Source organism: Hyaloscypha bicolor, assembly GCF_002865645.1.
Source record: "Hyaloscypha bicolor E unplaced genomic scaffold K444scaffold_117, whole genome shotgun sequence".
In the NCBI taxonomy this organism is placed as follows: domain Eukaryota; kingdom Fungi; phylum Ascomycota; class Leotiomycetes; order Helotiales; family Hyaloscyphaceae; genus Hyaloscypha; species Hyaloscypha bicolor.
This window is the reverse complement of record NW_020194619.1, coordinates 219,595-231,642: the sequence shown is the minus strand read 5'-3', so window position 1 is coordinate 231,642 and position 12,048 is coordinate 219,595. Positions and strand designations below refer to the sequence as shown.

Below are 12,048 nucleotides of genomic sequence, written 5' to 3'. Positions count from 1 at the left end.
GCCATTTTGAGAAGATCTTGGTTGTGCCGGCCAATGCAGCAGCGTACCAGATTTGAATATGAACCAGAACGCTGCACGTCGAGTTCGTAGCTTTACAATTTTAAGCGATAGGAAATTCGAAATGCGTCTTGGGAATTTGGTATGGACGAGGACTCGACTTGCTCTTGCATGACTATGATCATTCTGCAATGGAAAGCCAAAGCGCTTTCAGGTGGTTTTTATATCTGGTTTTTATATCTGCAGTCTAACTGCAAGTCGACTACAACCTTTCGATTCAGTTTGGTTTAAGGCTCTTCCCCGCTTTAGCTTGTTGGTCCAGAATTATTCTTAGTATATTGTTCTTTCAAAACTGACTGACTAGGCCGACTTTTTTGCCTTGGGCTTCGTCATAGTATCTTGTTGTATCAAAACGGACTGGCCAGGTTGGTAAGATTACTTCGTCCAATTCTTTTCCTGACTGCCCCTCTCAATTTCAATAGGTACTTTGTTCTCACTAAATTTCTTTCTCACTACAAAGAATTTCAACCACGATCAGTCTATTGTTTTCGCGAACTCTTTATCTTCAAGCACAATATCTTTGTTCTCCCTACCTACTTCATCAATCAAGCAACCCCTCACGGACGCCAAGACATTCTTCCCAAAGTACTTCGCCATATTCGATTCCTGAGGAATTGTATTACATCATGCATTTCCGAAACGAAGTTGGTTTTCTTCTCCTCGGTGTCAGTACCCTCCTGCCCTTGGTGGCAGCTGGTCCTGGTGGCTATGTGACCCTCATCAATGCGTCGCCGTACGACTGGAAATTAACATACTCCCACTCTTATCAGATGGACTGGCAGCCGGCAGCACTCATCCCAGCCGGGGAGAGCCACGAGCAGTACCTTGAGTGGTGGTACCATCGAGGAGACATCGGTGATTGTGCAGCAGAGGCAACCTACGAACTAGTGGGAAGCCCTAGAAAAGAAGCCTTCCAACTGAAGGCAACACAATCGGCAGGGAAGGATCTCCAGATTCAATATCTAGACAATCTCTCTTCTCTTAACAATCCGGAAAACTCGCTCATCCACCTTGGCTTTGAGCATGATGGAGGTGTGTCTTTCATCCTCTCCGGAGATGGAACTAAACCATATGTCTCGTCCAATCCTCCACCCGGTTGGATGCAGGCTACCCTTTCGGCGATCGGACCAAAGACATTGAGAGAGATTTCACTTCCCGCTAGCCACGACGCTGGGATGTCCGAGGTCACCCAAGGTTGGGGCGGGATAAAACACAATACGCAAACGCAGTCGAAACCCATAGGCGGGCAACTGATAGACGGCGCGAGGTGGTTCGACATTCGACCAGTTCATTCAAATGGCGGCTTCCACACCGGACATTTCAGCGAAACTACGAATAACTGGTTTCTGAAACTGATCGGTGCTGATGTTGTCGGCGCCAAGGGTCGTAAGATCGCGGACATTGTTGCTGATATCAATAGCTTCACATCCAAACATGAGGGCGAGCTCATTATCCTCGACTTGAGCCACGAAATGGGTGACGTTAAGTACTGGACAACCGAGTGGAAACTCTCAGTAGAAAAGTGGGAGTATTTGTATGAAGCATTCGCCGAGATCAACGACCTCTGGACGGTGGGCAACCCCCCTCAGGACTACACCTCTGTCCCCCTCTCGACCTTCATCCAACCTGGCTCCAAATCCGCTGTCTTAGTCCGAATTCCTGGTCACGCCCCCCTCCCACGCCAAACAATCAGCGAGTACAAAGTCATCCCACTTTCGGCCTTCGTCCAAGATTACCGTCTCCCTTTCGAAGGCTCCTACTCCGACACTGATAACCCGGACCACCTGGCCACCGACCAAGTTTCTAAGCTGCACAGCATGCGCGTTGCAAGCCAATCCATGATGCAACGCAGTACCTGGACCATCACTGTCGGCCTCGCGAAGAACCTCGATATTGCCAACAAGGAAAACAGCATCATTGGGCAAGCGGTGCTCGCGCACCGCAAGCTATTCTCAACTTTGTGGCCCGCAATGAGCAAGACTTCGTACCCGAATTTGATCGAGGTGGATGATATCAATAGCCAGGTCACGGCGTTGTGTATGGGCATCAATGATCGCTTTGCTTCGAGTAATCCGAAGGTGAAGGCGAGACAACTTCAAGAAAGGCAGCTATCTTCAACGGGCACTATTGAGCCTATTGCAAACCTTACGACGGCTTCAAGCACATTGCCTCCACGACCAACGCTCACTCCTGCTCCTTCTCCTTCGACAATCAGAATTAAGAGTCGCCCATTTGCGATGCTTAGGTGAGCTCGTATTACCTATCTTACTGAGGTAATTACGGATTCGAGAGAAATACAGAGGAAGTGCATCGTCATCTTTACACCTAAAAATTAAGCGAGGCCCGAGGGCATTCGCTTACAGAGTCGCTCAAGTCTGTCCTCTGACAAGTCGAGGACAATCACAAGTCGAATCGGGTTGCAACATTATATAAATTTCTTTTGGGAAATACCGAGTTCCGGGTAGTCATTTGCCATGTTATGGATTCTTGGTTTATGGTTTTTAGGCCGGAGAATTTGCAGTGGTACGCATAAACAAAAAAAATGGTTTGCTTGGGTCATATTGTATAATCAGTAGCTTGATTTGGAATTACTCAATGGATACTAAGATCCCCATAAATGTCTGAAATGTGACTTCTTGTTGTTGCATAGTAAGGTTGGTGATGCGATGTTTCTCACCACTCGTTCATGAACCATTCCCTAATAAATTTTGCAATAATGCTAACATTTCACCCAATATGTTGTATAGCGCCTCGAATAACCATTTGACAGACAGCAGCCTCCGAATCTCATTACAACCTCTTGCGCGCCAGCCTACTCTCCCGGTGGACAAAAAAAGCGGCGCTCAATTTGAATGTCCTAAGTCAAATAGGAGCATTTGATTAGAGTGGAGAGGAGCCAGAATCAATTTTCTGGAATTTCCGAGATGTTTACAGGGAGTAGACTTTCGATGTACAATATCGCATGCGTATATTCAGAGAGGTAATACTTGCAATGTCCAGCTTTGACTTGGGACATTGAAAGTGGGTGCTGCTTTCCCCCGCATGCCACTGCGGCCAAACACATGCGCGGCAAGCTCATTGCAGACCGCCTTTGAAATTCTGCCGCAAAGCTCCACTTCCGAACGACATCCTTCACCACCACTCAACTCCTCACCACCAGCACCCCTCACAATGGCAGCCAAAGCAGCTATTTCAGGAGCAGCAGCTACCCAAATGCTCTTCCTCCTCCGCTTTATCCAACAGGGTGCTCTAGTACTGGTCGGGTTCGTCGCGTGTTACTTCGTGTACTGGCATAATTCCCTCCGAGATCCCGTTCCGCTGCCGCTCATTGGATTGATCACCGCCGTTCGTACCCCTATCCCTCCCTTTCTCCAATATTGAGATGTATACTAATGACCGATTCAGTGTACACTATCCTACCTCGAATGCGGCATCTCCTCCGCGCTCTCCCTCGCCCAAGCTAGCGGCAACGCCAAGTCAACGCCTAACTACACCTTGCTGCTTAAAACCAGCACGCCGTGCTCCCTTTCTCTAGCCACCAGCTATTATGCGCTTCGTCAAATGCCATTTGTAAGAGAGTGGTGTGAAGGCGATAATTGGTTCAGACCGAGTAGAGAGAGTAACGGGTACACGCTGGCACCTGCGGGCATAGAGGAGCATCAGTGTGCGCTTACTTGTGTGCTGATTGGGGCGGGGATGGCTGCGGTAGTGGTGAGTGTAGTGATTTCAGTGGTGGCGGGGATGGGGGTGGTTATGGAACTGAGGGGGATGGGGTTGGGGTTGGGGTTTGGAATGGGGAGGAGGAGGGGTGGGTATGCAGCTTTGGATCCGTATGAAATCGGGGATGATTATGATGGGAGTACTGTTTGTTCTGTTGAGGAGGTTGAATAAGGTGCAAGGAGATAGATTGCCGGTTTGGGAATTAGAAGGGGTTGATATATATAAGTTCAGCTGTGGACATTATTAATAGATGTTGGTTAAGGTGAAGTTATACAATCAGATAATGGATCTGAGACCTTCTACAGCAGAGTGCATTTTGCAATACGGTACCTCTTACAACAGAAAAGCCTTTCTGGCTAGAAGCGAATTCTTCAGATGCACACCAGAATAAAGAACCCTCTGGTTTAGGAGAGGGGTGTTCTCCCTTGCGTCAGTATCTTGACTGACCCTATTGATATAAGCCTGTCAAGTAGGTGTGCGGTGTGCAGAAAAGTAGATTATAGAACGAAATCAGCCGAAACTGAAAGTGATGTTGGTACATAGGTGAAGAATGAAGTAAGCCTAAAGCTCGAAGCTTGGCTCTTCCTTTTGAGGGGAGGCGCCCCCATTGGCCAGTGCAAAGATATCACCGAAAAGGCCGATATGCAACGAAACTTTAAAAAAGAAGTAGGGGAGCTGTCATTGGCCGAGCGTAATGCAACAAAACTCTTTGAATCGAGCTAAACAGGGGCAGAGAGCTGTGAGTGGCCGGGACGAAGTGCAACGAAATCTAGTAAAGAGCCGTGGATTTGAAAGGATGATCTCATTGACTACTGCGTCTTGCAACGAAACGTTTGTATTACCCTTTGGATGGCAGAGGAGAGGTCAAAGTTGCCGGATTGGGACGTACGTCTTGCAACGAAACTCTTTGAGTCGAGCTAAATAAGGGACTAAGAGGAGCAGGGTGTTGCCATTGGCTGGTGCGTAGTGCAACGAATATGTTTGAGTTGAGGGTGAATAGAAGATGAAGGCAAAAACAGGAAAGTATCTAGGTGGGACAGTTCTCAAAGGTGAGAATCGGGATAACTCACTACCTCCAACAGAATTCGGGATAAGTTCAGGATTCCTTAAGCCGATGGAGTACGATGTGCAACGAAAAATTGAATATTGAACTAGAAAGTGGACTAACTTGTCATTGGCAAGTAGAATTCATTGAGAATGCACGATGTGCAACCAAGACTTTGAGGATAATAGAGGTAAAATCAGCTAAGCGGCCAGAAGGGTGAGCAATTCAATAGAACCAGGCATTTCAAGCAATGTTTAAAGCTTTGGAACCTTTAAATACAGCAAAATATCACACATCGCTTTGACATAACAGCACTTGCTTTTCAACATATCACACCCACCCACCATCATTCTTAATCCAAGGCATGGACAACCTCAACAGCTTCCCAAAATCCGGCGTCCCCAACCCCGTCACCGCATCCCATCCAACACTTGCGTTCCAGCCCGCTCCAGGCAACACAGGACTCCCATTCTGCTTCCTATGAAAATTGCCATACCCATTACACCCAGTACTCCTCCCTTTCGTAATATCATTCAGTCCCCACCTGCCAACACCATACAACCACGGATTCAGAAACCCCAACGTCGGCAACCCACTGTCAATCCGGGCTGAATTCAGCAGCGCAATAATCGCATTAAAGGTAGGAGCAGCACAACTAGTTCCCATGTAACTCTTATCAAACCCCAGATCAATAACCCTATAATTCAACGCCTGCGCCGCCACATCCGGGAATGCTCTCCCTCTCCTATTATACCACCCTTCATTCTTATCCCCTACCTTCCTAAGGTATTCATCGACGGCCCAGGCTTGGTACGCTGGTCGGGGCCAGATGTTGGAGAAGCCGCCGGAGGAGAAGGAGACTGCTACTTCTGGTTCGACTTGAGCCGTTCCGCCGACGGCTGTTACCCAGGGACAAGCGGCGGGAAAGGTGGGCTGGAATTTTGTGCGATTGTGCCCGTCGTTTGAGATACAGAAATCCCCTGGCCCGGAATCGCCTGAGGAGAATAGGATGGACTTTCCTCGTGCTCCGAGCTGAGCGAAGAGGTTACAGACTTGTGTTGCGTAGGAGATGGGGATCTCTTGCTCGCTCTCGCCGTAGGAGATAGAGATTGAGTTGGGGATGTCGCTGTTGTCCAACTTTGTGAGAGCGAGGAGGAAGTCGAGGTAGGGTTCGTTGGTGTTGTCTACTTGGGTCGGGGAGTCGCCGTCTGGGATGAGGAGGCCGCGCCCCCCGGTTGAGAATTCGGTTACGGGGGTTGGGTAGGAGACTGACAGGATGTATTGGTTGTCAAGGTTTGCCTCGCCGGAGTCGTTGGTCGAAGTTTGGTCGTTGAGGCCGCCGTGATATTGGGTGACTGTGAACTGTTACTCCTTTAGTGAAGTCGTTTTGTGTGGGAAGGGGGGGCTCACGTTTTGATCAACAGCGTATGGAGCATACACCTTCTCAAATGTAGCGAGGTCATCGTATCTCGCATATTGCTCCAAGAACGAGGCATAGCCAACCGTATTCCCGTTATCCGGATCCGCGTCGTAGTGCACATTGTACAGGTTCAGGAGACACTCAGGGGTAATAGTTTTGTTGCACGTAATGTTGACTTCAGTGGCAGCTCCTCCCCACCACTTAGACTGACCGTCTGATTTGACACCTTCATCGGCAATTCTCGCCATGGAGGACAGTGGCTGCAATCCCCCGAACCGGGTGGTGGGTTGTACGAAGTTGATGTGCTCTCGGATTTCGTCCGGGACGGAGTATTGACGTGTTCGGAGAACCTGCTGCTTGGTGTCCCTGCTTTGGTACCAGCCGAACTCAGTGCTGAGCATTCCGTTCGCAGTATAGACGTCTGTTGAAAATAAAAGGTAGTCACCCTCGTCCTTGGCTGCCGTGATGTTGTTGTCAGATAGCCAATTATATGCTGCGCTTGAAGTTTCTTTGGTAGGCTGGAGGAGGCTTCGAAGCTCGTGGCCTTCGTAATGCATTCCATAATTCGGATGCTCTGGAGTCGATATTTCCAGTAGCTTGTCATAGAAGTGGTCTATATTTTGCTGCTTGAGAGACAGACGGAGCTTGATGGGCTCGTTTCCATCAGCTGTGCGAACGAAGCTCCATCCGCGAGGAAGTTCGCGGATTGATTCGAAGACTTTGCTGGTGGGAGTAGCTTGTGTGAAAATCAAGAAAAAGAGGCATTGGAAGCCCAATTGAAGGGCAAACATCTTGTTCGCTGAAGGGAAAAGCAACGATGACGGGAGTTCCGAGAAACCTGGGACGAAATGGGATATTTATTTTCCCATACTGACCTCCGAGACATCATGCTTTTGCGGGGTTGTTGATAGCCATCTCGGCATGTATCACCAACACAATGCCGTGAGATATAATGACTGTCAGGTGCCCAGTTGTCGTGCTCGAGCGAGCTGACCATGGTTGCCGAGGAGCCGAATGTGTGTGGTACTCTCGTGCATGAGTAGTGTCTTATCGTCACTGGAGTAGCTCTCAGGCTCCAATTAAGAACCTCAAACTTTCCAGGTCAATCTATGGATAATAAAAGTAAATGTGCCTTAACCTCCATTTTTATGATTAAGTGTTTTACAATTTATTGTTCCCCGTCGGAGCAATATATCCTGGAGGCTAAAAGCTCTGAATGGCAGGATTGGTTGTACGAGCAGCCGGCCTAATTACGGCCAAGCCGGTAAAATAGCCCTCCCTGCTTCTGGAACTTCAAACTTCAAAAGTGGTAAATTATCCAGGCTCGATGATGAAAGGATGTTGATGCAAGGCGGTGAGGGAAGTGGGAGTTCGCAGCCTCGTGTGACCCCAACGCCATTGAACAAATGAACTTGATGCTAGGAGTAACGGGACTTACTTTCCTTGAAAGCCTCGAGTAACTTAGGTTTCCATGATTAAGATGATATTTCAAACATTACTCATATACAAATCTAAATGTGTACTGTACAAACATTTTATGTCCCGCTCTCCCCAAACGCCATGCCAATGTGTATCTAACCATCTATGCTCCTTGAATCGTTTCCAAATCATATCTCATGACAGATCGCGAACATAGCAAGAATATCTCTTCATCACAATAGTAACAAACTAACACCAACCAAACAAATCGCCAACAACATGGTGCTCCGCCCAATGACCTCATGGAGACCTGACGCAGCGCTGACTGCCTTCCCACAACAAACCCTGTTATACGTGACATTGTTGTATTTCGCAGCTACTTCGAACACTGATCCATTTCCAACGTTGTAGTAATCAACGTTCAAGAACTTCGGTGGATAGTTCCACGTATCATTGCATTGCTGTGTGCTGAGCCCGAGGCTTCCAAATTCAGTTCCGTTATCGTTAGTGATATTCAATAGTGGAATGTTTGGTACGAGGAGACTATTTCCAAGGATGTTGATATTGTAGTTCAGGTTGTGGTTTGTCATGTAGAGGCGGAATGGGGCGTCTTTTGGCAGAAGCGCCGGGGGTCGTTGGATCGTACAGGGGAAGGAGCGGTTCGTGGGGTCGAAAGGCGTTTCCCACATTTGTGAGAACTCATCGAGGATATAAGGAACAGCCGTCTGATTTGCCTCGTAATCCATAAAGAAGATGACTCGTTTACCAGTCAGAATCATAGAGCCCAAAGTTGGCCAGTCGGTAATAGCCATTGGAATTTTTGGTGGTTGATATGCGTACTGGACTAATCCGGTCTGTTCGAGGAAAGGAACGTATTTCGTGACGGGACTGTAATCTCCGTTTCCAAGAAGAATGGTCAAAACGTCGTAGGGGTGAGTGCTGACCCAGTCGTAGACTTTACCAAGGTAGTCCGTGATCGGGCCTGCATCAAGGATATCGCAGGAGGAATGGCAGAAATGTGGTATGCTGCCATTGAAATGCACTTGACCTTGGAGAAGACGAATGCCGTCGTTTAGTTGGGTTGTGACGTCCAAAGCTTGATTGGAAGCTGCATTCCCAGTCTTCACAAATGGTGAGTTGTGGGCTGCAACCTCGGTGATGTTGCCATATGGTCGAGAGCAGAATTCGGGGTAGTTATTACAAGGGGTGGTATTCGTAGGTTCGGCGGAAGAGGAGGTGGAAGTAGATGTTGAATTGGCTGTCCCATTGAGAGCTGTGGTGGTGTGAGGACGCCCTGAAAGGATGACTTGAGAGTCTGTAGTTTGGGTTGAAGCCCTTGAATGAGTAGCATTGCCGGTAATCACACTCCCAATTCCAAATATTGTCATCGTCCCCAGAGTAGTAGTTCGTGTCGTGGATCCGCTGGTAATTGTTGAGACAACAACAGATGTACTAATTGCTGAAGAGGTTGTTGTAGTAGGTACTGTAAGAGTAGAAGCATATGAGAGGTATGATCCCGTTGGTGTCGTGTCCGTTGCTCCAGTCAGGGTAATAACACTCTGACTCGAATCTTGTGCATTCGCTGCAACGGCAAAGAGGCAGCCAAGTGTGAGGAGACTTGAACTGAGCATGATTGCGGTGTTGACTTCCGTGCTTCGGTGTTGAGAGCACTCCAACAGCCAGCAGCTCAAGCGAATGTATACGGGCGGTACGGCTTGGAGGTACGTATAAAAGGGGATGGGGTCATTGAAAAGATTCGCAGAGTCGAGCTTGGGCGACGCCAATATGATCCTGGCTAATGCTTAGTCCAGCTCGTAAGGATATCGGCAACAATTTAACAGCCGTCGTCCCAAAAAAAAAGTGGACGTTTTGTCAATGACGTCGAGCGCATGGGCAAAATCGGAGCTATTTCGAGGATCAATGCCACTAGAAGAGGGCTTAACTTTGTTCCTCCAGCCCCTCCAGATCCAGAACCATGGGTCAAGAGTAGCCCAAGAAGACAACACACCAAAAAAAATCGAGACAGAAATCTTGACAAATGCTGAGATGCCAACGCTTGTCGGCGACTCAGCTTCTCGAGTGAGGTCGTCATTTGTGAGGCTGAGTCGACCAATCCAGCAGTGCGAGAAAGACATTTGGAAACAGCCTTGCAGAAAGTGTTGAGAAGTGTGCCGATGATCCACTAATCGCGCAGCAACAGACTCGTAAGTGAACGTCTCAGGGATGTTTCCACCAGTCTCTGAAGATGAGGTTGGATCTTTTTCGGATCACCACAGGGAATATACGGGTGGATGATTTTCGGGAGGTCAGTGGCTTCAGCGGGTGGCAAGCATTGGCTCAAAGCCCTGCAGCCCCCGGCAGTGGCGCGGCACGCTGGAGCACCGCCCGAGTGTGGCGTTCTTCCAGTGAAGAACCGCTAAGCGAGGCCCCTTTTCCAGAAAATGGGGAGGAATAACTGCTGTCCAAAGCTATCAAGTTGCAAGATACAAAAAGGTAGTCGTCGCACAGCCATATTCGGTTATATTGAAGCTTTTGATGGAAGTCCGGAATGCGCGCTGAGTGGAGCAAACGCACCAGTGGCTGGAAGTCTCCTCCCCTGGCACACTAAAACATCGAAATCCCGCGTCGAAGTGGGCCCAACGGGATCGAGACGCTTACGAAGTACGCGCAAGGGGGCTGCGGTCCCTGGTCCATCGATGATGTCGTTGTACCTCTTCAAACGCCCTAACCCGGCTGCTGTTGATATACACGACTTTTCCTCTTCCTTGGACTGTGCTTGCCGTCGTCGGATTTTTGATATTTCTCACCACTTTCGTTTACCGTGACCATTGGCTGCAAGCCAAGTATCCAAACATGGCCCTCCCGACATTCAGATCACTTGCTGCCCGGAGACAAAGGAAGAAAGAGGAGCAACCAACAGGAGTAACTGGTGCAGAAAATAATTCAGAACGAACCCTGACACCAAATGGAACATATATACCCGGCATTAACGTCAAACTCGCAACCAAAACAAGAAAAAACTGGATTCTCCTCTCCAGCCACTTCTTCTTCATCTCCGTCATATTCCTAATTCTCGTACACCCCCCTCCACCCCAAATCCAAACACAGCTAACAAGGAACCCCAGGTCGAGATCGGGAATATCAATGATAAGGCGGTAATCCGCAATACCTATTTCTTCACTCTCAACCTCACGAACATTATTCCTTCCTCAGCAGGAGACATCACGCTCGTCAACTCCCTTGCGCGCTCACTGGGCCTGCACGACTTCTACCAAGTCGGCCTCTGGAACTTCTGCGAAGGCTACAACGACGAAGGGATAACGTACTGCTCGCCCACACAAACCCTGTACTGGTTCAACCCCATCGAGATCCTGCTCAACGAACTGCTGGCCGGCGCTACCATCGCTTTACCAGCTGAGATCAACAACATTTTGAACCTGATCAAGATTGCGAGCCATCTTATGTTTGGCTTCTTCTTGACTGGCGTGTGTATGAATTTCGTCAATATCTTTCTGGCTCCGATTGTACTGTATTCGAGATGGTGGTCCTTCCCCTTCGCCATCTGGACGTTCATCTCCGCTTTGCTCACTACTGCTGCCACCGTTATCGCAACGGTTATGTTCGTTATCTTCAAGAACGTCATTACAAGTCAACAGGGCTTGAACATCGGTGCGGGGCTTGGGACGCAGATGTTTGTGTTCATGTGGATCGCTACAGCGTTCAGCATTTTTGCGTGGCTGATTCATGTGAGCTTGGCGTGCTGTTGTGCGAGTCGCAGGGATGTGAAGACGGGAAGGAGAAAAGGGAGGAAGAGTGCATATGGCGATGTGGGGAGTGACGAAAAGAAGAGGCCGGTTGCTGGCGGGAGACGATGGGCGAAGATGCCGAGATTTGGGAGAGGGTGACTGCTGGGCAGGCGGTTTAGGGGGTGAGGTTATGGTATGAGGTTGTGGTATGAGGTGAGGTGGAATGTGTGTATGATGATTTGTAAAATAGAATTGGGTGTGGCGTGCATGGAAGGCGTTTTGAGATGGAGGTTATCTTTGAGCATTTGAGCGGTAGTTAAGAGGGGGAAATGCGTCAATGTTTGATGTGTATATGTTTGAAACAAGGAACCGATCAAAACACCCATATTTCTTGTCACATCGATTCCCGTATGGACGTACTTCACCCCATATTTCCCACTGCAGGTGGAGGGTAGAGTGGTGGGTAAGTTGGGATATACGGATCCTGCCTCCTCAGGTGAAGTCAAATCCAAACTCACTGCGAGAGCCAAATGGCTGGTGATGGTCAATGTAGATCTCCCTCTAATTCCTAATTGATCAGGGCACCATGGAGTCATTTATCGAACATTTGTCTCGCATAATGTTCTCCAGCTTCGACTTCC

General features: G+C 48.7%; 6 protein-coding genes across 6 annotated transcripts; 3 read left to right on the top strand and 3 right to left on the bottom strand.

Moving 5' to 3' along the window:
* Positions 1 to 1,513: 1,513 nt before the first annotated feature.
* Positions 1,514 to 2,613, top strand: K444DRAFT_615194 (uncharacterized protein; the record flags this gene model as incomplete). The annotated part of the gene is made up of 1 exon (XM_024880677.1): positions 1,514 to 2,613. A coding segment is annotated over exon 1 (773 nt), but the record flags the coding sequence as incomplete, so codon positions are not given.
* Positions 2,614 to 3,198: 585 nt separating this feature from the next.
* Positions 3,199 to 4,105, top strand: K444DRAFT_615193 (uncharacterized protein; the record flags this gene model as incomplete). The annotated part of the gene is made up of 2 exons (XM_024880676.1): positions 3,199 to 3,402; positions 3,463 to 4,105. Coding segments are annotated over exons 1-2 (656 nt in total), but the record flags the coding sequence as incomplete, so codon positions are not given.
* Positions 4,106 to 5,026: 921 nt separating this feature from the next.
* K444DRAFT_565379 (putative Tripeptidyl-peptidase sed2) lies at positions 5,027 to 7,263 on the bottom strand. Its single transcript, XM_024877100.1, has 2 exons — positions 6,233 to 7,263; positions 5,027 to 6,184 (listed from the first exon to the last, which is right to left on the bottom strand). Exons 1-2 carry the CDS (start codon positions 7,031 to 7,033, stop codon positions 5,153 to 5,155), a joined length of 1,833 nt encoding a protein of 610 aa, XP_024733683.1. The 5' UTR covers positions 7,034 to 7,263; the 3' UTR covers positions 5,027 to 5,152.
* A 406-nt stretch (positions 7,264 to 7,669) lies between these two features.
* Positions 7,670 to 9,648, bottom strand: K444DRAFT_615191 (PLC-like phosphodiesterase). The gene has a single exon (XM_024880675.1). It carries the CDS (start codon positions 9,290 to 9,292, stop codon positions 7,895 to 7,897), a length of 1,398 nt encoding a protein of 465 aa, XP_024733682.1. The 5' UTR covers positions 9,293 to 9,648; the 3' UTR covers positions 7,670 to 7,894.
* K444DRAFT_35098 (uncharacterized protein) lies at positions 9,378 to 9,933 on the bottom strand. Its single transcript, XM_024872103.1, has one exon. The coding sequence runs from the start codon at positions 9,794 to 9,796 to the stop codon at positions 9,464 to 9,466; it is 333 nt and encodes a 110-aa protein (XP_024733681.1). The 5' UTR covers positions 9,797 to 9,933; the 3' UTR covers positions 9,378 to 9,463.
* Positions 9,934 to 10,440: 507 nt separating this feature from the next.
* Positions 10,441 to 12,047, top strand: K444DRAFT_615190 (uncharacterized protein). Its single transcript, XM_024880674.1, has 2 exons — positions 10,441 to 10,736; positions 10,787 to 12,047. The coding sequence occupies exons 1-2, from the start codon at positions 10,515 to 10,517 to the stop codon at positions 11,564 to 11,566; spliced, it is 1,002 nt and encodes a 333-aa protein (XP_024733680.1). The 5' UTR covers positions 10,441 to 10,514; the 3' UTR covers positions 11,567 to 12,047.
* The last annotated feature ends 1 nt before the right edge of the window (position 12,048 follows it).